Genomic DNA, 20,021 nt, shown 5'->3' with positions numbered 1-20,021 from the left:
ATATATATATATATATATATATATATATATAATCTGAATATATATACCCCTTTCTCAGTGAGGACACCTTAATGTGGGGAAAAAGTTTGTTTATCACCATGATCAGTAAAGCTGTACTAGTCAGTGTCACCCATACTAGGTTGTTTTGCTGTGAGCAATCAGACTATCTATCTATCTATCTATCTATATATATATATATATATATATATATATATATATATATGTGTGTGTATATATATATATATATATATATATATATATATATCCTATATATATGTATGTGTATATATATATATATGTGTATATATATATATATATATATATATATATATATATATATATATATATATATATATGTATGTATATATATATATATATATATATATATATATATATATATATATATATAAAATAAAGTGTTATTGTTTCTGTTATGCATGTATAACAGAAATCGTTAATGTGGTGATAAACGCAAGTTTAGGATTTATGTCTTAACGATACTGGTAAGAATCTTTGTTACCATAACAGACACCAAATTATTACAGGCTTGTCGGCAATTCACAGGAAGAACATCGAAACGTGCACAGTTGTGAGAAGTCAATCGCTATATGAAGACGGAAACAAGTGCGTATTTTTTTAATGTTCTTGGAGATTAAACACTCCTCTCTCTCTCTCTCTCTCTCTCTCTCTCTCTCTCTCTCTCTCTCTCTCTCTCTCTCTCTCTCTCTCTCTCTCTCTCATGTGACTGTCTGATTGCATGTAGAAATCAAATTTATGTGAAGGATTTTTTAATACTCGTTTATTATCAAATTATCTCTGATAAATTTTATTAATTTAATTTTTTTTTCATGAGGATCTTCTTATCCTTTAATTCCTTTAGACTAAATTGACTTATCAACTCAAAATTCAAATGTAAAAATAGTGATCTCGTAAGAGAATTCTCATAATCCTCGGGAAATTGAATACTGATTTTTTATACCTTCCAATTTTCAAGTTCTGTATTGAAAATGCCAAAATAGAACCTGAATGTAAAGCTAAGATATGATATGTGTGTGAAGGGTTTGCAATCGTCCTGAAACTGGTCTAAGTTCTGAAGAAGTTTAAAGCTATTGCTTAAACCTATATGTGTTGCTTGAACTTTCAGCAAACCTTTGGAGGCCAATGTAGTTTGCTGTGGGTTACAAATGATGCTCTGAATGTTAGTAGAAGAACGGGAATCAACGCTACTACCGCTTTTAACATTCGAATTATTAGCAGCATAGCTTTTTCTTTCAATAACTTAACGTACTTCAGAACCTAGTAGGATTCTTTGACATTAGAATAATCCACTGCTGATCAAATAGGGCCCCTAAGGCCTGCTTTAAGTTCAAGAGTATTTTGTCCAGGTATAAGACCGAGTGAGTTGTTGAAAGTGAAAACCCATCTTCCTGTTTTTCTCATATACATTAGGTGGTATCACAAACTGACCGTGGAAAAAGGAAACAAGCCTTCTTTGCAATACTTGGTGGGAGATCATATTGGCGTCTTACCTTCAAACAATCCGCTAATGGTTCAGGGTATCCTGGACAAACTAGTCAACTGCCAAGACCCGGCTGCGAGTGTGCAAATCTCCGTTCGCAAAGGAGAAGGTAGGCATTGGTGAGGCTTGAAATACCTGAACGAGAAGTCAACCATCCGTTAGCCTAAAAGCCTTCTTTTGACATAGAAGGGCGATTTCTGATTCTTTTATACTGTTTTGCTTACAAAGGGTTACTTTTAAAAAGTATATTAAAATTTTCGGATTTTCTCATTAACCTGTAAAGTTCTCAAAATGAGCTCGTAATGATCGAGTTCCAATTGATACCCGAGTCATTATTTCCTAGATGATATCTTATTAAGTGCCTATTATCCACTCTTGAAATAAGATGAGAGACTGCAATTTATTTATTTATTTTTAAGGAGACCCCTGGTTACCTCATCCCAATCTGCCTGTGTCCAGCATCCGAACCCTTCTAGAGAGATATCTGGACATCACATCGCCTCCATCCCAAGCTTTGCTGGGACTTATGGCTTCCTTGTCAAACAACAACAGACAGCGAACTCGGCTGAACATATTAGCTACGGTATGTTGCAACGCCTTTTGGGGAGGGCTACGGGGGTTAGCCATTATGGTTTATCTGGTGATAGGGGTCAAATTCGCCCCTGGCTAGTTATCACAGAGGTACAGAGGTATTCAATCCTAGAAACATTGTTTTCAACAAAGGTAGGTGGGAGATGAATCGAGTCTCTTTTTCGTGATGAAAGCTTTATTTTTCCACTGATATGATCTTAGGAGAGGAGAAGAATACAGTATTTCAGCCTTATGTTAACTCATCCTAAAATTAGTTAATCCGCTGGATATGCAGCTTCTACTTGCACAAAGTGTATTATTATTATTATTATTATTATTATTATTATTATTATTATTATTATTATTATTATTATTATTATTCTATACTTAGGACATCGAAGAGTATCGGCGTTGGAGGAAAGAGAAACATCCGAATTTGCTAGAGGTTCTGAATTACTTTTCTAGCGTTAAAATGGACGCGGGGCTTCTGCTGTGCCGTCTTCCCACATTACAGCCACGACTTTATTCCGTCAGTTCCTCGCCAGATTATGAAGAGGGAGAACTTACTCTCACAGTGGCCAGCTTCAGCTACGTGACTCGGGGTAGGAAGATTTTGTGTAAAGATTCGAATATTATTAGGTAACAAGCACACAGTTCCTTGTATATTACATACCTAATCAAAATTTGACTTTGCACTTTGTCTGATGCCAGTTTCATGCATGAGGATGATCTAATGTAGAACTGGCTGGGTTTTCTGTGGATTCATACCGCAGAGGGAAATTATTTGAAAGGGATTAAACGTTTTATACGTGAAAATTAAGTTAAATGTTAGAATATGTACACGGCAGAGTGATTGGTTTGGTAACAAAAAAAAAAAAAAAAAAAAAAAAAAAAAAAGTCTGAGACAATGATGTGGCGTATCATCGTGTACCTGTGTGATGTCTTGTGGATGGAGTGTTGCAAGAAGTCACAGAGGGTAGTAAATGGAGGGAAAATGTGTGCGGTGGGTGACGGGGTCTTTAATAAGAGTTTTAATTTGTTGTTTGTTAATATGGCGTTTATTTAAACATAGTGACGAAAAACCGCAAAAACTATTAAAAGTGTTTGCAAGAGGAGAAAGTTGTAAGCAAATGGAAACCAATATTTTTCTTGGCCATCACGAGAAAGAATGGTTAGAACTACTCCCAATTAATTTTAAACTTAGATTCTAAGTATTTAGATTATATGTTCTTTATATTAGAGAGTAGCAGCAAGCTAATCTATCTCTGTACTATATAAATACAAGACACGTCAAAATTAATTTTAAAGTTAAACTGTAAGAAAACTGCAAGTTACCCTTTTTAGATGTAGGCTACTCGTGTGTCGACGGAGCAACGATTTTAATGAGTACAGAAAGCCATTTACATGGATTTTAAAATTGACGTAATAATTTGTATTTTTAGATCTTTCAGACTAATATCAGTACCTCTGAATTGTTTCATAAAGATATATTATATTTAAAGATAAAGATATTTTTAATAACAATGGTTTTACAGATTAGTTATTTTTAACACGCTGAAATTTTTTTAATCAATGTATAATCCACCTCTAATGTATTTGCCTACAAAACGATGGCCATCTACACGAAGATGCAATTCTTGAATAATAAAACACATTAGTATGTTAAGAAAGAGACATATTCCTGTTTAGCAAATTATTTTCTAAAGCTACTCCCTCGGTAATTTTCTACAACAATTACAAAATCAAGAATTTTATCAATTGCAAAGAAATATTATCTCCTTAAGAATTGCAAAATATGTAGAGGATGCAACTCTTAATCTAGTGTATGTTGGCTCCTCTACATTACTGAGATCATGATTGCAAAGGCCACTGCAATGAGGTCTGTGATATCAACGTTGATTTTTAAGATTTTAAATTCCCTTTTTTAAAAATGAAGTAGCGTTTACTTAATCCAAACACATACACACACACACACACACACACACACACACACACACACACACACACACATATATATATAAATATATATATATATATATATATATATATATATATATATATATATATATATATATATATATATGTGTGTGTGTGTGTGTGTGTGTGTGTCTATAAAGCTGAAACCTGGTTTAAATTAAGTATTTGTCCGGCTTCCTTTAGGAAATTCTAATATAATCTTAATATTTTTGTTATTGTTAGATAGGTTTCATTATTACTTATCTTTAACATTTAGGCTAAATATATATATATATATATATATATATATATATATATGTGTGTGTGTGTGTGTATGTGTATACATATATGTGTATATATATGTGCGTGTATATCCATCCATCCATATACCAAAGGCACTTCCCCCAATTTTGGGGGGTAGCCGACATCAACAAGGGGACCTCTACTCTCTATGTTCCTCCAGCCTAACCAGGGACTCAGCCGAGTTCAGCTGGTACTGCTAGGGTGCCACAGCCCAACCTCCCACATTTCCACCACAGATGAAGCTTCATACTGCTGAGTCCCCTACTGCTGCTACCTCCGCGGTCATCTAAGGCACCGGAGGAAGCAGCAGGGCCTACCGGAACTGCGTCACAATCGCTCGCCATTCATTCCTATTTCTAGCACGCTCTCTTGCCTCTCTCACATCTATCCTCCTATCACCCAGAGCTTTCTTCACACCATCCATCCACCCAAACCTTGGCCTTCCTCTCGTACTTCTCCCATCAACTCTTGCATTCATCACCTTCTTTAGCAGACAGCCATTCTCCATTCTCTCAATATGGCCAAACCACCTCAACACATTCATATCCACTCTAGCCGCTAACTCATTTCTTACACCCGTTCTCACCCTCACCACCTCGTTCCTAACCCTATCTACTCGAGATACACCAGCCATACTCCTCAGACACTTCATCTCAAACACATTCAATTTCTGTCTCTCCATCACTTTCATTCCCCACAACTCCGATCCATACATCACAGTTGGTACAATCACTTTCTCATATAGAACTCTCTTTACATTCATGCCCAACCCTCTATTTTTTACTACTCTCTTAACTGCCCCCAACACTTTGCAACCTTCATTCACTCTCTGACGTACATCTGCTTCCACTCCACCATTTGCTGCAACAACAGACCCCAAGTACTTAAACTGATCCACCTCCTCAAGTAACTCTCCATTCAACATGACATTCAACCTTGCACCACCTTCCCTTCTCGTACATCTCATAACCTTACTCTTACCCACATTAACTCTCAACTTCCTTCTCTCACACACCCTTCCAAATTCTGTCACTAGTCGGTCAAGCTTCTCTTCTGTGTCTGCTACCAGTACAGTATCATCAGCAAACAACAACTGATTTACCTCCCATTCATGATCATTCTCGTCTACCAGTTTTAATCCTCGTCCAAGCACTCGAGCATTCACCTCTCTCACCACTCCATCAACATACAAGTTAAACAACCACGGCGACATCACACATCCCTGTCTCAGCCCCACTCTCACCGGAAACCAATCGCTCACTTCATTTCCTATTCTAACACATGCTTCACTACCTTTGTAGAAACTTTTCACTGCTTGCAACAACCTTCCACCAACTCCATATAACCTCATCACATTCCACATTGCTTCCCTATCAACTCTATCATACGCTTTCTCCAGATCCATAAACGCAACATACACCTCCTTACCTTTTGCTAAATATTTCTCGCATATCTGCCTAACTGTAAATATATATATATATATATATATATATATATATATATATATAGAGAGAGAGAGAGAGAGAGAGAGAGAGAGAGAGAGAGAGAGAGAGAGAGAGAGAGAGAGAGAGAGAGAGAGAGAGAGCTGTGCCTGTGTATGCATCAATACAGATACGTATTCATGGATACATCAGTTATTAGCCTATATGTCATCCTAAATCTTCGATGTTGAGTCATGGATAAATATTAGATATCAGTTACCTTCTAAGCAGCTAAAGACTCGCGTAGAGTTTTTTTTTTTTAATTTTGACCATAGGTATTGATTGTTATTGTCATTGCTTTTCAAATTTACAATAACTTATTCCAGGCGGGAAAGGAACGTTGCACGAGGGCGTCTGTACCTCTTACCTCAGAACACTGATGCCAGGAGACAAGATCGAGTTGTTCCACAAAAGGTGAGTCGAAGATAAATCTCGAGATGTGATGATTCTGACATACAGTTGAATTAAGTGAATGCCAAGCCTTAAAATTATTTTCTTACTTTCATTTTCCTCCACTCTTCAAGAATTCAAGAGACAGAGGTAGGCTATATCTTCCTCATGTTCAGGCCTGTGATACAGTGGCGTAGCTAAGATTGGGCATGGGTGGGCACATGCCCAGCCATAAGAATCCTGTGCCCACCCACTGGCCACGGGCCCACAAAGGCATCTCCATTGACAAAATACTTTCAAATTTGATATATGTTTTTCCTCAGTGGGGATATGTCTCATGATTTCAAAATGATGAGAAGCGATAGAATGATATTCATTGTGTAATACAATTTTGTTAGTTGTGCATAAATCTCATTGCAATTGGGTTAATTTTAAAAATGAATATTCACCTTCTTTTTGCGTGATTGCTTTTATATCCGGAATGAAGACGAAATACTACCGAGTATTTACGCATGAGCTCTTACAACAATAAAAGCTGTTACATTTGTACGCATGTACTGTGTGTGTGTGTATATATATATATATATATATATATATATATATATATATATATATACATATATATATATATATATTATATATATATGTATATATATATATATATATATATATATATATATATATATATATATATATATATATATATATATATATATATTTGTGTGTGTGAACATAGTTCGAAAACAAATATTCGAAAAACATTTATTCGATTGGAAAATTTTTAGAATTAAAGTTATTCGGAGTGAGAATTACACGAAATTATAATTATTCGAAATGCCAAATCCTTTATTCAAACACTAGTCCAAAAACTATAAAAAAGTAAGTTTACAAAATATAGTTATTTGTAAAACAAATATCTATATCAAAATTTCTTTATATAAACAAATGTTTTAGCCATAGGCAAATCCGTTTTGACCATCAAAGCAAGACCGCATACTTATTTCAAACGTAGAACTTAGTCTTTTTTTACGACCTTCACTATCGGAGGATATATATTTAAATCCGACAACGTTTCAAATGATTCAATAGCTTTGTTTTCGGTGACAAAGGGTAGGGCTAATTACATTCGAATTCCTAAAGCAAATTTAGAATCTGTATCATATTTTCCCTTCATACAACAATCGCAAACTTTCGATAGAATCACTGCCCTAATTAAAAAACTAAAACTATAATGAGAAGCTGTGTTGAATTATTCTTTAACAGCAATTATACATGCAAATTCAAAATCTGACGTTACAGTCGAAACTTGTAAATTTGTAATGATAGACTGAATTTGAGCAAATATTGTCTCGAAGTAAGTCATAGACTACCGGAATGGTAAGCCATTCTTCACAGCATGTACTGTGTATAATTGTTCTAATATCTAAGAAAACCGTTTTCAGTGTACCATCTACTTGTAAATGTTCACTGTTCTCACGTATACAGTACTCATATTATTCCGGGGTTTTCACTTAAAATATATTCAGCCATCTTTGAAGTGCTGAAATATTTCGAGGAAATGAAGTCTTTGGTGCCATGTTTGGTGCTGGCTCGCTGCCGCCGATAAAGATTATTATTATTATTATTATTATTATTATTATTATTATTATTATTATTATTAGCCAAGCTACAACCCTAGTTGGAAAAGCAAGATGCTATAAGCCCAAGGGCTCCAATAAGGAAAAATAGCCCAGCGAGGAAAGGAAATAAGGAAATAAATAAATGAGAACAAATTAACAATAAATCATTCTAAAAACAGTAACAACGTCAAAATGGATATGCCATATGTAAACTACTAACAACGTCAAAAACAGATATGTCGTATATAAACTATAAAAAGACTCATGTCAGCCTGGTCAACATAAAAACATTTGCTTCAACTTTGAACCTTTGAAGTTCTACTGATTCAACAACCCGATTAGGAAGATCATTCCATAACTTGCTAACAGCTGAAATAAAACTTCTAGAATACTGTGTAGTATTGAGCCTCAGGATGGAGAAAGCCTGGCTATTAAAATTAATTGTCTGCCTAGTATTACGAACAGGATGGAATTGTTCTGGGAGATCTGAATGTAAAGGATGGTCAGCTTCTTCTTCTTCTTCTTTGTCTGCATCTTTTCCCACTTTTATGTGGGGTCGATGTTTCTGGCCAGCGTTGTCCATCTACCTCTGTCCCACACTTCATCACCGGTTAATCCCTTTGATCGAAGGTCATCCTTGATACAGTACATCCACCTTCGCTTTGGTCTCCCTCTCCTCCTTCTCTGTACCTCCATTTCCATCACTCTCCTCCCAATATACTGTTCATCTCTTCTCATGACATGACCATATCACCTCAGTCTACTTTCTTGGATCTTATCTGATAGTTCTCTAACTCCTGTGGTACCCCTTATTACTTCATTCCATATGTTATCTCTTCTTGTCACTCCACACATCTATCTCAACATTCTCATCTCTGCCGCATCCAGCTTCTTCCCTTCTGTCTTCTTTATTGCCAAAGTCTTTATTGGTAATAAACGTTATTGTTCGACAGAAAATTTCCTAAGAGTAATTTTCTTTCGAACCATAATGTTTATTAACATTGTGTGAACACAATTCGATTAATTATCACCTCGTACAATACCATATATATATATATATATATATATATATATATATATATATATATATATATATATATATATATATACAGTATATATATATATATATATATATATATATATATATATATATACACACACACACACATATATATATATATATATATATATATATATATATATATATATATGTATATGTATATATGTATACACAGACAAATACACACACATACATATATATATATATATATATATATATATATATATATATATATATATATATATATGTATTGTATATATATTTATATATGCACTACATATATTGTATATAAAAATTATTCGAAACCGATTAAGTTAGATCTCTACCCTCTGCTGAGTCCATCTTGTAGAATAACCCTTAGGTATTCAGAAAAGATTGGGAACAGTCGCCATCTCGTTGTTTCCCTGCTGCCATCATCCTCTTCTTCTTTTTTTCGGATTTTCTAGTTTCATATATTTTTATTCAATTTTTTAGTTTATATTTTTTGAGGGGGGGAATTTTAGTTTATATGTTTTATGGATTTTTTAGTTTTCATGTATTTTTTATTTTTTTATTTATATGATTTTTTTCTGGATATTTGTACTCTTAAACGAGTCCATAGATTGAATCCTTTTATTCTGATTTTTCATATTTCAGTATTTCTTGTCTTCTAGATAAGGCTGCTTCCTTAGAATCTCTTATCGGAATTTCTCTTAGTACCACATAATATTCCACATCCATTTGCTTAGTATTTATTACATTTTTAGTGATATTTTCACTTCCCTAAAAATGCTCTAAAACTCCTTTTACTTGGCCTTTTTGAACTTCTACTGGGCTTGTTTTTTTTTCCATATTCCATTTCCTCTTTTTATATCATTCTCTTATTTTCGAATCAGTTCATCAACTATTCCTATTTTGTGTGATCTTTCGTATGCCAATATTTCTCGTATTCTAGCTAAGGCTGAGTCAGCATCTCTTTTTAGAATTTCTCTCAGTACCACATATTCTTCCACATTCATTACTTTGATCTTATTCACATTTTCAGTATTTACAGTTCCCTCAAAAAGCTCTATAAGTTCTTTCACTTGGCCTTTTAGAACTTCTGCAAGGCTTGTTTTCTTCTTCCATATTCCCTTTTCATCATCTTCTTCCATATTCCATTTTCATCTTCTTCTTCCATATTCCATTTTCATCTTCTTCCATATTCACTTTTCATCATCTTCCATATTCCCTTTTTATCTTATTCTCGTACCTTTGAATCAGTTCATCAACTATTCCTATTTTGTGTGATCTTTCGTATTCCAACATTTCTCGTATTCTAGCTAAGGCTGAGTCCTTAGCATCTCTTCTTAGAATTTCTCTCAGTGCCTCATATTCTTCCACATTTATTTCTTTGATATTATTCACATTTTTAGTATTTCCAGTTCCCTCAAAATGCTGTGTAAGTTCTTTCACTTGGCCTTTTTTAACTTCTAGTGGGCTTGTTTTCTTCTTCCATATTCCCTTTTCTCTTTTTATCTTATTCTCGTACCTTTGAATCAGTTCATCATCTATTCCTATTTCATGTGATCTTTCGTATTCCAGTATTTCTCGTATTCTAGCTAAGGCTGAGTCCTAGGCATCTCTTTTCAGAATTTCTCGCAATGCCACGTATTCTTCCACATCAAGTTTGTTATTATTAGTTTGGTGTCCGACGACCTTACTTTTCCCTCGAATTCTTCTGTCATTTCTTTTATTTTATCTTTTTTTTTTCTTGTATAAGAATTCTCTCTCCCGCCATGTTTCTTCCTGACGTTTCAAAATAGAATCGTATTTTTTCTATGAAACCTGCTACAACGGTCAATGTTGCTATTATCTAGTTTTCTGTCTTCCACCTTACCATTGACGAGTCCTTCCTTTTGATTATTATAAGATCGCGATTCATTCCCAGACATTCCCCTTGCATGCGGAACAACAGTAACAACATAAAAGCTTCTCATTTAAAGCTCCAATAAGATCCTTAAGATTCCGTTCCATTCCAGAAACGACTTTAGCATCCAAACCTGCACCACAATAACAATCACGTGTAAAACTATCCATATACAATCTTAACTTTTTTTCAGCCCATCACCAACCATATTATAAAAAAAAAAAACAGCTATCGGGTCTGAGTCATTGTTGGAGTCTCCAGAATGTCTTCACAACGAAACTGGATCCCGGAGACATCTGGGATCTGACGAAAAGTTTTAGATTTTCTTCTCCTAATTTGTATTTGAAATATCGAGCATACACACACACACACACACACACACACATATATATATATATATGTGTGTGTGTGTGTGTGTGTGCGTGTGTGTGTGTGTGTGTAGATATACATATATATACAGTATAAATACACACACACACACACTCACACACACACACACAAAAGAGTAGACAATATCTTAATGGGGTCCAAAAATCTCTCCGGGCATATTGAGCTCGTTACTTTTTAGGATAAGAAAACTACATTTACTTTTATCCATTTATTATTTGGTGTCGACACGCATTTCGAAACACCTTTTCACTTGACTCTCAGTCGAAAATTAAAATACATTTTTGCAATAGGAGTGAAGTCGGTTCTTCAGATACGTCATCTCGTATACTAAAGCAGAATGAATTGTGAGGCTCTCTCGCCCCGTCCGAAGTTTAGGTTTGGATCTGCGGTTATCTCCGATTTTATTTCATTGGCAACGGCGTCTTACGGTATAACAAAATGTTTCGAGACTCCAGTGTTCTCTTTCCACTGAAGACGTTTCTGCAACCCCCAGTCAGACCGTCCATGTTTTTCTCCGACGGAGTTCAAGATTCCACAGTTGGGAAGGGGTTCATGCAGTTTCAAAATTGGTCTTGCTTGTGCAGCGCAGCTTAGAATGACTCTCGCCATTCCCCCTCACAATTTTTACACGAAACTACATTGAACCATAAGTCCAATTCAGCTGGAATGGTCTCAATCCCCGCAACAGTTGATAAGGCTTGTGGCTTTATGATTCTTCGGGAAGTCTTGGCTTTAGGATTTTCCAGAAAGTCTTGGTTTTAGGATTCTCCAGGAAGTCTTGGCTTTAGGATTCTTCGGGAAGTCTTGGCTTGAGGATTCTCCAGGAAGTCTTGGCTTTAGGATTCTTCGGAAAGTCTTGGCTTGAGGATTCTCCCGGAATTCTCGCGGCTTCAGGGTTTTCTTTCCAGTGAAGAATCGTCTGCTCTTTCATCCAGGTTATGCATGACTTGCCACTTCTAAATTCGGTACTTAAGTGTAGTTTACGTTTATAACGAGTAGATAATCCCCGCAATGGCGTCCAAAGAAGCGAAGACAGGATCTCTCTGGACAAACTGATCCTCGGTAAGTTTTCAAGACAACAGGGAAACTGCATTTACGTTTCTCCATTCCATATTCGGTGTCTTCAATAGGACTCGCCATCCTCTCGAAAAAGAGGTTATCGAGTATCGTCAGGAGTGCATTGGCTGAATGATGGAATTACGCTTTAATATAAAGGCCTGGGGCGGTGAAAATCAAAATTTTAAGTTAAAAAATATTCGGATACTGTTAAATTAATTGTCAAATATTGATAAATGATAACTTTTGAAATACAAATTATTTTCGTATTTTCGCAGTTTCTTCAGGTTTTTCGGCGTGAACCCTCTGTCTCTGTTTTAGAGAGAGAGAGAGAGAGAGAGAGAGAGAGAGAGAGAGAGAGAGAGAGAGAGAGAGAGAGAGAGAGAGAGAGAGTGTTATTTGTTTACACACTAACATATTAGGAGAGACTGAACTAGGACAAACAAGTTACATTTTCATTTTTAGAATAGGAAGAGAGAGAGAGAGAGAGAGAGAGAGAGAGAGAGAGAGAGAGAGAGAGAGAGAGAGAGAGAGCGGAGTGGGTATTCATTTACAGATATAAGAGAGTTAAGAAATAGCTAAGTATGGAAAGTTACCTTTTCTTCGTCAAACTTAATCCAAAAAGTATTAATTAATGACCGATTCAGTATCATACTATTATTGTAGCAGTAATACTTTCAGTTTTGGGATAAAGTTCTCTTGTTTGAGGGTTTACTATTCTATCTTATTTCTCTTCCTCTTGTTTTTTTAAGATTTTATAGTTTATATATGAAATATTTATTTCAATGTTGTTACTGTTTTTAAAATATTTTATAATTGTTAATTATTTTTCTTTAGTTTCCTTTTATCCTTTCCTCACTGGGCTATTTTCCCTGTTGGAGCCCTCGGACTTACAGCATCAATAATAATAATAATAATAATAATAATAATAATAATAATAATAATAATAATAATAATAATAATAATAATAATAATATGGTAAAAAGAGAGAAAAAATCTACCATCATTTATTATACGCCTATTTTATTTTCTATTTTAAACGTATAATCAGATCGTATTCAGTCGGATTATTTGCTTCAAACAGACCTCGTATCTATAAAACTATCACTCCATTACAATTTCAAGTTCTTATTACCTCTGCCAACGAAGTTGGAAGAAGGTTATGTTTTACACCCAGTTTGTGTGTTTGTTAGTGAACACCTTTCTGGCCACAATTTTAATCGAGTAGTAATGAAGCTTGCAGGGATTAACTGTTATTTAAAGAGCTGGAAATGATTTGATATGGAAGGTTAAAGTCACGGTCAAGCAAAATATTCAATTCACGTAATCAACCATAAGTTTGGACTTCGTTGTCTCAGAGACTTCAAACTTGGTTCACATTTGAGTGTATGAAATTCCATGCCAATTAATACTTGTTAAGGTTGAAGGTCAAAGTCGAGTCCATGGTCAAGGTCAAGCAAAAGGTCGAAATCCGGTCATCAACCATACGGCCAAAATTTTAATAGTAAAGTAATGAAACTTGCACGGATTTTAAACTGTTGTGTAAAGAGCTGGAAATGATTAAATTTTGAAAGGTTAAAGGTCAAGGACGAGAAAAACGTCCATATCATGTAATCAGCCATAAGTTTGAAAATCCTTGTCACAGAGACTTCACAATTGGTTCATATTTGACTAGGAAAATCCACGCCAATTAATACATGTTAAGGTCAAAGGTTAAGGTCAACATTGAGCAAAAGGTCGAGAAATAAGCTTCCGCGGCGGAGATCTGCACTCTAACATCATCATCCTATGTTACCAGAAAACTGCAGAACAAAGGCCCCAGACATGTCCTTCCACTCACGTCTGTTTAAGGTCTTTATATGCCACTTTATACCTGCAGATTTTCTTAGTTCGTCAATCCATTGTCTTCTCTTCCTTCTGTTTATTCTGCAATCTATAGAGACTCATTCTGTTATTCTTAATGTCCATCTATTATCTGCCATTCTCATATTTCCTACCTATGTCCATTTATTTTCCTCATATGTTGTTAGTATATCCTGTCCTTTGCTTGCTCTAATATCCATGTTGCTCTTTTTCTGACTCTTGGTGATATTCCCATCATCATTCTTTCCACAGCTCAGAGTTGTAACTAGCTTATGTTCGAAGCCTTTTATAAGGCTCCAAGTTCTGATGTATTTATATTATTATCATTATTACTTGCTAAGCTACAACCCTAGTTGTAAAATCAAGATGCTACAAGAACAGGATTTCCAACAGGAAAATAGCCCAGTGAGGAAAGGAAACAAGGAAAAATAAAATATTTCAAGAACTGACACATTAAAATAATAATCTCCTACATAACCTATAAAAACTTTAACTAAACACGAGAAAGGGAAATAAGATAGGACAGTATGCCCGAATGTAACCTCAAGCAAGAGAACTCTAACCCAAGACAGTGGAAGACCATGGTACAGAGGCTATGGCCCTACCCAAGACTAAAAAACAAAGGTTTACTTTTGAAGTGACCTTCTCCTAGAACACCTGCTTACCAAAGCTAAGCAGTCTTCCACCCTTACTAAGAGGAAAGTGGCCACTGAACAATTTCTGTGCAGTAACCCCTTGGGTGAAGAAGAATTGTTTGGTAATCTCAGTGTTGTCAGATGTATGAGGACAGAGGAGAATATGTAAAGAATAGGCCAGACTTTTCGGTGTGTGTGTAGGCAAAGGAAAAATAAACTGTAATCAGTGAAAAGGGTCCAATGTAGTACTGTCTGGCCAGTCAAAGGACCCCATGACTCACGAGCGGTAGTATCTCAACGGGATAGTGTATATGTATTTAAACATGTATATTTATATGTGCATATTTACATATGACTATCACATCGATGAATCCTCACATATTCCAGATTCCCAAGTTTTGTCGCGATGGTAAGATGAGTTCAGATGAATCAATCAATCCGGAATTTTGCGCCATGATATGCGTATGCACAATTTCGTTACATTTATCCATTGTACCATTATCTATACATATTTTTTCCTTGTGTTATTTTAATTATATACGATTAAGAATTGTTTTGAGCTATTAAAAATGACACATTTTTTCAGAAATATATTAATTTTCTTTTATAAGAGTTGCTACACTTAGCTATCTTTGACTTCGTAAAAACTCAAGAATTAACAGAAACTGTAACAGTTAAGTTTAAAGAGATGCCTTCATACCCGTCTTCTTTAGATCCTTTGTGGATTGGGGGAGAAGAGTTCAACAGCTCTTGGTTTTGATACTTAAGAATGTAGACCATCAAGAAAACGTAGAATTTCTACAAAATTGCAAGACTTTATTGTTGTTGATTCAATTGGAAAACAGTTAGGAAGCACATTAGCACACTCTTTGACCTCAACGTTAAGGATTTAGCACAGATTCCCTTTTCTACCCTATTCTACCTCATACGTTGTAGAAGTGAAAAGCCGATTAAGTAATGAAACATAAACACTTATGAAGGTATTAAAGTCACTTACAAAGTACAGAATTTTTATCTTTCAAGAAATTGTGTGGAGTTATTCATGCCTATAATGCTAACACTGAAGATCTTAAACATAAGCTGTTCTCTGCAAAACGCATGTTAGAAAGACGCTATATAAACGTAAGTGACACAGGAAGGCCTACATCATTGTTAGACTTGCCAAAAGTGTTGACTCCACATGAGGAGGCATTTCTGTAGTGTTACACATGTCAGCTTCAGCAGAGAAATGCTTCTCTGCTCTGAAATGTATTAAGAATAAACTCATAATTGCATTGGGCAATGCCACGTCAAACAGTCTTTATGTGTCATTAACAGAAAGTAACTAGATCTAAGGGAACTTTTAGATAGGTTTACAGAAAATCACAGGAACAGGAGAATATTCTTAAACTGCGTCATGTAGCAGTATACTGTTGCTTCATAAAGTATAATGTATAGCAAGCAATTATTTCTATTTTGTTACTTTGAGCAAACCTCTTAAATCTTCATGAAATGGGCAAATGACCGGTCCACTTCATGAAATGTGTAAATGAACTCTTGCCCAATACATGAATTGAGCAGTTATAATGGATGAAAAATTATATTTCATTCAGATATAAATACATCAAAAGATTTGAAGGATATAAACACCGAATATATATATATATATATATATATATATATATATATATATATATATATATATATATATATATATATATATATATATACATATATATATATATATATATATATATATATATATATATATATTTTTTTTTTTTTTTTCTCAGAAAGAAATACAGAAACAAAAGGAAAATCTTACTTCATAATTAAAAATGATTATGGAGAGACAAAATTACTAAAAACTATTTACTAATATTGTCACAGCATCTGTGGCTGTGGCAAGCACTTGTGCAGCGCAGGCCAGCTTTTAAACAAGAACACCTCTTAGTTAAGCAGATGCTCATACAATGATTTCTTTGGTAGCCCTGTCCACCACACACACTATCTGCTAGAACTAGTTCGCGAATGTCTAGTTGTTCTGTTGGGATATTTTCTGCCACAACTCCTTTGTAATCAATAAATTCAAACTGGTTCCTAGCAAGTTTGCCATTTATAACTCCTCTTTTTGTGCCAATCACATATCCTTTGTCTTCAACTACTAATACAATACCTACTAAGTTTTGAGGATCTCTTTTACAGCGGTCAAATTGAGAAAAAGGCACTGACACTGAAACCAACACCAACTGCGCGCAGTGGTCTGGTGCTTCGTGCTAACATTCGTATTGCCTGATGAAGACCAAGCTTTGTTTCTTGCATATATTGCTGGGTGCATTTGGGCGTCTGTAACTATGTGCTTCACTTTCAGGGTTTGCTGAAATTAGGTTTTCATCAGCTGGGCTTTGGTTGACTTGATCATCATCAGCTGGTTTTTGAGTAACTGGGTCGTCATCAACTGGGCTTTGGGCAACTGGGTCATCATCAGGTGGGCTTTGGTTATCTGGGTCTGCAGTGCTCAAAACAGGATCTGGAACTTCTTCCAAAAGCCTTTCAAAGTCTTCTCCTTCAATACTAAACGAAATTCCGTTGGTAAATTCTTTTGGCTGACATGACTTGAGACCACATCGTGGCTTGTTGCCAGTAAGTGCTTGGTAAGGAGCCATCTTGATTACTTCATGATATGAACTGTTCATGGCTCATTGGACAAATTGGACATCATAACTCCACTTAGCACAATTATTGTCTCTTATCCATGCCATGAGTATTAAATTTCATTACCCCATTAATTCTTTCAACAAATCATTGGCTTTTGGGATACCTTGGTCGCCCATTCACTATAATAAGTTCAGGCCCCAGTGAGGCAAGTTCTTCGATAATTGCTGCTGTAAATTCCCGACCATTGTCTGATTGAAGGATATGGGGTGCACCTATATCCAAGAAGATGAAAAAGAAGCTCATGGGAAACCTTACGTGCCCTCTTTGATTCCAGTGGTTAGGTAATCCACATAATGTAAAATAAAGTGATATCTTCCATCCCTCATAGTCTGCATACCTACTAAAACAACTTGGGCCCTTTCCTTCAGAAAGCTTGCCGATAGAGGTTTGATAACAACTCCTGCTGCTGTTTTCTTTCTGCAACGTTTCTCAATATAGCCTTCACGTTGGAGGATATATTGTGAAACAATTGATCTTGGAATGTTGCCATATACTAAATTAATCTTCTTGTAAGTCTTCTCACCACTATGGCCGGCCAGTGTTAAAATGGGCTACTTGGATAATTCCTGTGACTGATCCTTTGGTTGCCATATAATTTCCATTGTTCTTTTAAACATTTTATTTTTCATTAGAAAAGACAACCTGAAAAGTTTTCAAAATGTGGTAATCTTCTCTTTTAAGCTTTTTTCCAGTCTTTCCTCTCTTCAAAACTGTAATTACCACCTGCTCACAATCAGAAGAACACAAAGAGGCACAACTCTGTATTTGTTCATCCATGGCTAAAACTTGAATGCGTACTAAGAAAAATTGGTGAATCTCTTAATCTAGTAAAATTTGAAAATACCATTTCTGGCTAAACAACCACTTAATGAAATAATGGGAGGTATTCATAAAAGTGAAGGATATCCTTGTGAGCATAAGGTAGAAGTACAAGGTAATTCTCTGAAGCAAAAAGTAAAAGTATAAGCAAATCTTTCTTTCCATATTCATAATGATTACCTTTTACTTGCAAAGATATCCTCCAAACAGAAGTAAAAGGTTGACTCGTGTTTCGGGAGCGCTTAGTTACGTGTTGGAACTTATAAGATTTCATTTGTGCTGTCAAGAAAAGAAAGAGTTTAGTATTTATGATACGCATTTAATGCGCTGTTTTTACTTGTATTTGATTAAGTTTACGCATCAGAAAGAACACAGACGCCGCTGCGCCTTCCCCAAAGCCTCGCTGGCGACATCTATCCCCCACCCCTTGCATTAGAAGTTCTTTGACCTCTTTTTAGCTCCCCCACCACTTGCATTAGAAGTTCCTTGACCTCTTTTTAGCTCCCACACCCCTTGGATTAGAAGTTCTTTGACCTCTTTTTAGCTCCCACACATCTGGCATTAGAAGTTCTTTGACTTCTTTTTAGCTTCCCTAACTCTTGCATTAGAAGTTCTTTGACCTCTTTTTAGCTCCCACACATCTGGCATTAGAAGTTCTTTGACCGCTTTTTAGCTTCCCTACCCCTTGCATTAGAAGCTCTTTGACCTCTTTTTAGCTCCCACACCCCTTGCATTAGAAGTTCTTTGACCTCTTTTTAGCTTCCCCACCCCTTTCATTAGAAGTTCTTTGACCTCTTTTTAGCTCCCACACCCCTTGCATTAGAAGTTCTTTGACCTCTATTTAGCTCCCACACCCCTTGCATTAGAAGTTCTTTGACCTCTTTTTGGCTCCCCAACCCCTTTCATTAGAAGTTCTTTGCCCTCTTTTTAGCTCCCCCACCCCTTGCATTAGAAGTTCTTTGACCTCTTTTTAGCTCCCACACCCCTTGCATTAGAAGTTCTTTGACCTTTTTTTAGCTCCCCCACCCCTTGCATTAGAAGTACTTTGACCTCATTTTAGCTTCCCCACCCCTTGCATTAGAAGTTCTTTGACTCCTTTTTAGCTCCCCCACCCCTTGCATTAGAAGTTCTTTGACCTCTTTTTAGCTCCCCCACCCCTTGCATTAGAAGTTCTTTGACCTCTTTTTAGCTCCCCCACCCCTTGCATTAGAAATTCTTTGACCTCTTTTTAGCTCCCACACCCCTTACATTGGAAGTTCTTTGGCCTCTTTTTAGCTCCCACACCCCTTGCATTAGAATTCTTTGACCTCTATTTAGCTCCCTCACCCCTTGCATTAGAAGTTCTTTGACCTCTTTTTAGCTCCCCCACCCCTTGCATTAGAAGTTCTTTGACCTCTTTTTAGCTCCCACACCCCTTGCATTAGAAGTTCTTTTGCCTCTTTTTAGCTTCTCCACACCTTGCATTAGAAGTTCTTTGGCCTCTTTTTAGCTTCCACACCCTTTGCATTAGAAGTTCTTTGACCTCTTTTTAGCCCCCACACCCCTTGCATTAGAAGCTCTTTGACCTCTTTTTAGCTCCCACACCCCTTGCATTAGAAGTTCTTTGACCTCTTTTTAGCTCCCACACCCCTTGCATTAGAAGTTCTTTGACCTCTTTTTAGCTTCCCCACCCCTTGCATTAGAAGTTCTTTGGCCTCTTTTTAGCTCCCACACCCCTTGCATTAGAAGTTCTTTGACCTTTTTTTTAGTCCTCCCACTCCTTGCATTAGAAGTTC

General features: G+C 35.8%; 1 protein-coding gene across 1 annotated transcript in view; it reads left to right on the top strand.

The window, feature by feature from the left end:
- Positions 1-20,021, top strand: part of LOC137646003 (nitric oxide synthase, salivary gland-like) — a 264,792-nt gene that overhangs the window by 226,900 nt on the left and 17,871 nt on the right. The window contains exons 18-22 of the mRNA XM_068379135.1: positions 546-624; positions 1,450-1,628; positions 1,939-2,102; positions 2,481-2,691; positions 6,156-6,243. Coding sequence (XP_068235236.1) covers positions 546-624; positions 1,450-1,628; positions 1,939-2,102; positions 2,481-2,691; positions 6,156-6,243 — 721 coding nt within the window. The remainder of the gene's footprint in view (positions 1-545; positions 625-1,449; positions 1,629-1,938; positions 2,103-2,480; positions 2,692-6,155; positions 6,244-20,021) is intronic.

Source organism: Palaemon carinicauda, chromosome 8 (assembly GCF_036898095.1).
Source record: "Palaemon carinicauda isolate YSFRI2023 chromosome 8, ASM3689809v2, whole genome shotgun sequence".
Taxonomy (NCBI): Eukaryota; Metazoa; Arthropoda; class Malacostraca; order Decapoda; family Palaemonidae; genus Palaemon; species Palaemon carinicauda.
The sequence above is the reverse complement of the archived record's forward strand: the minus strand, read 5'-3'. Positions and strand labels throughout refer to the sequence as shown.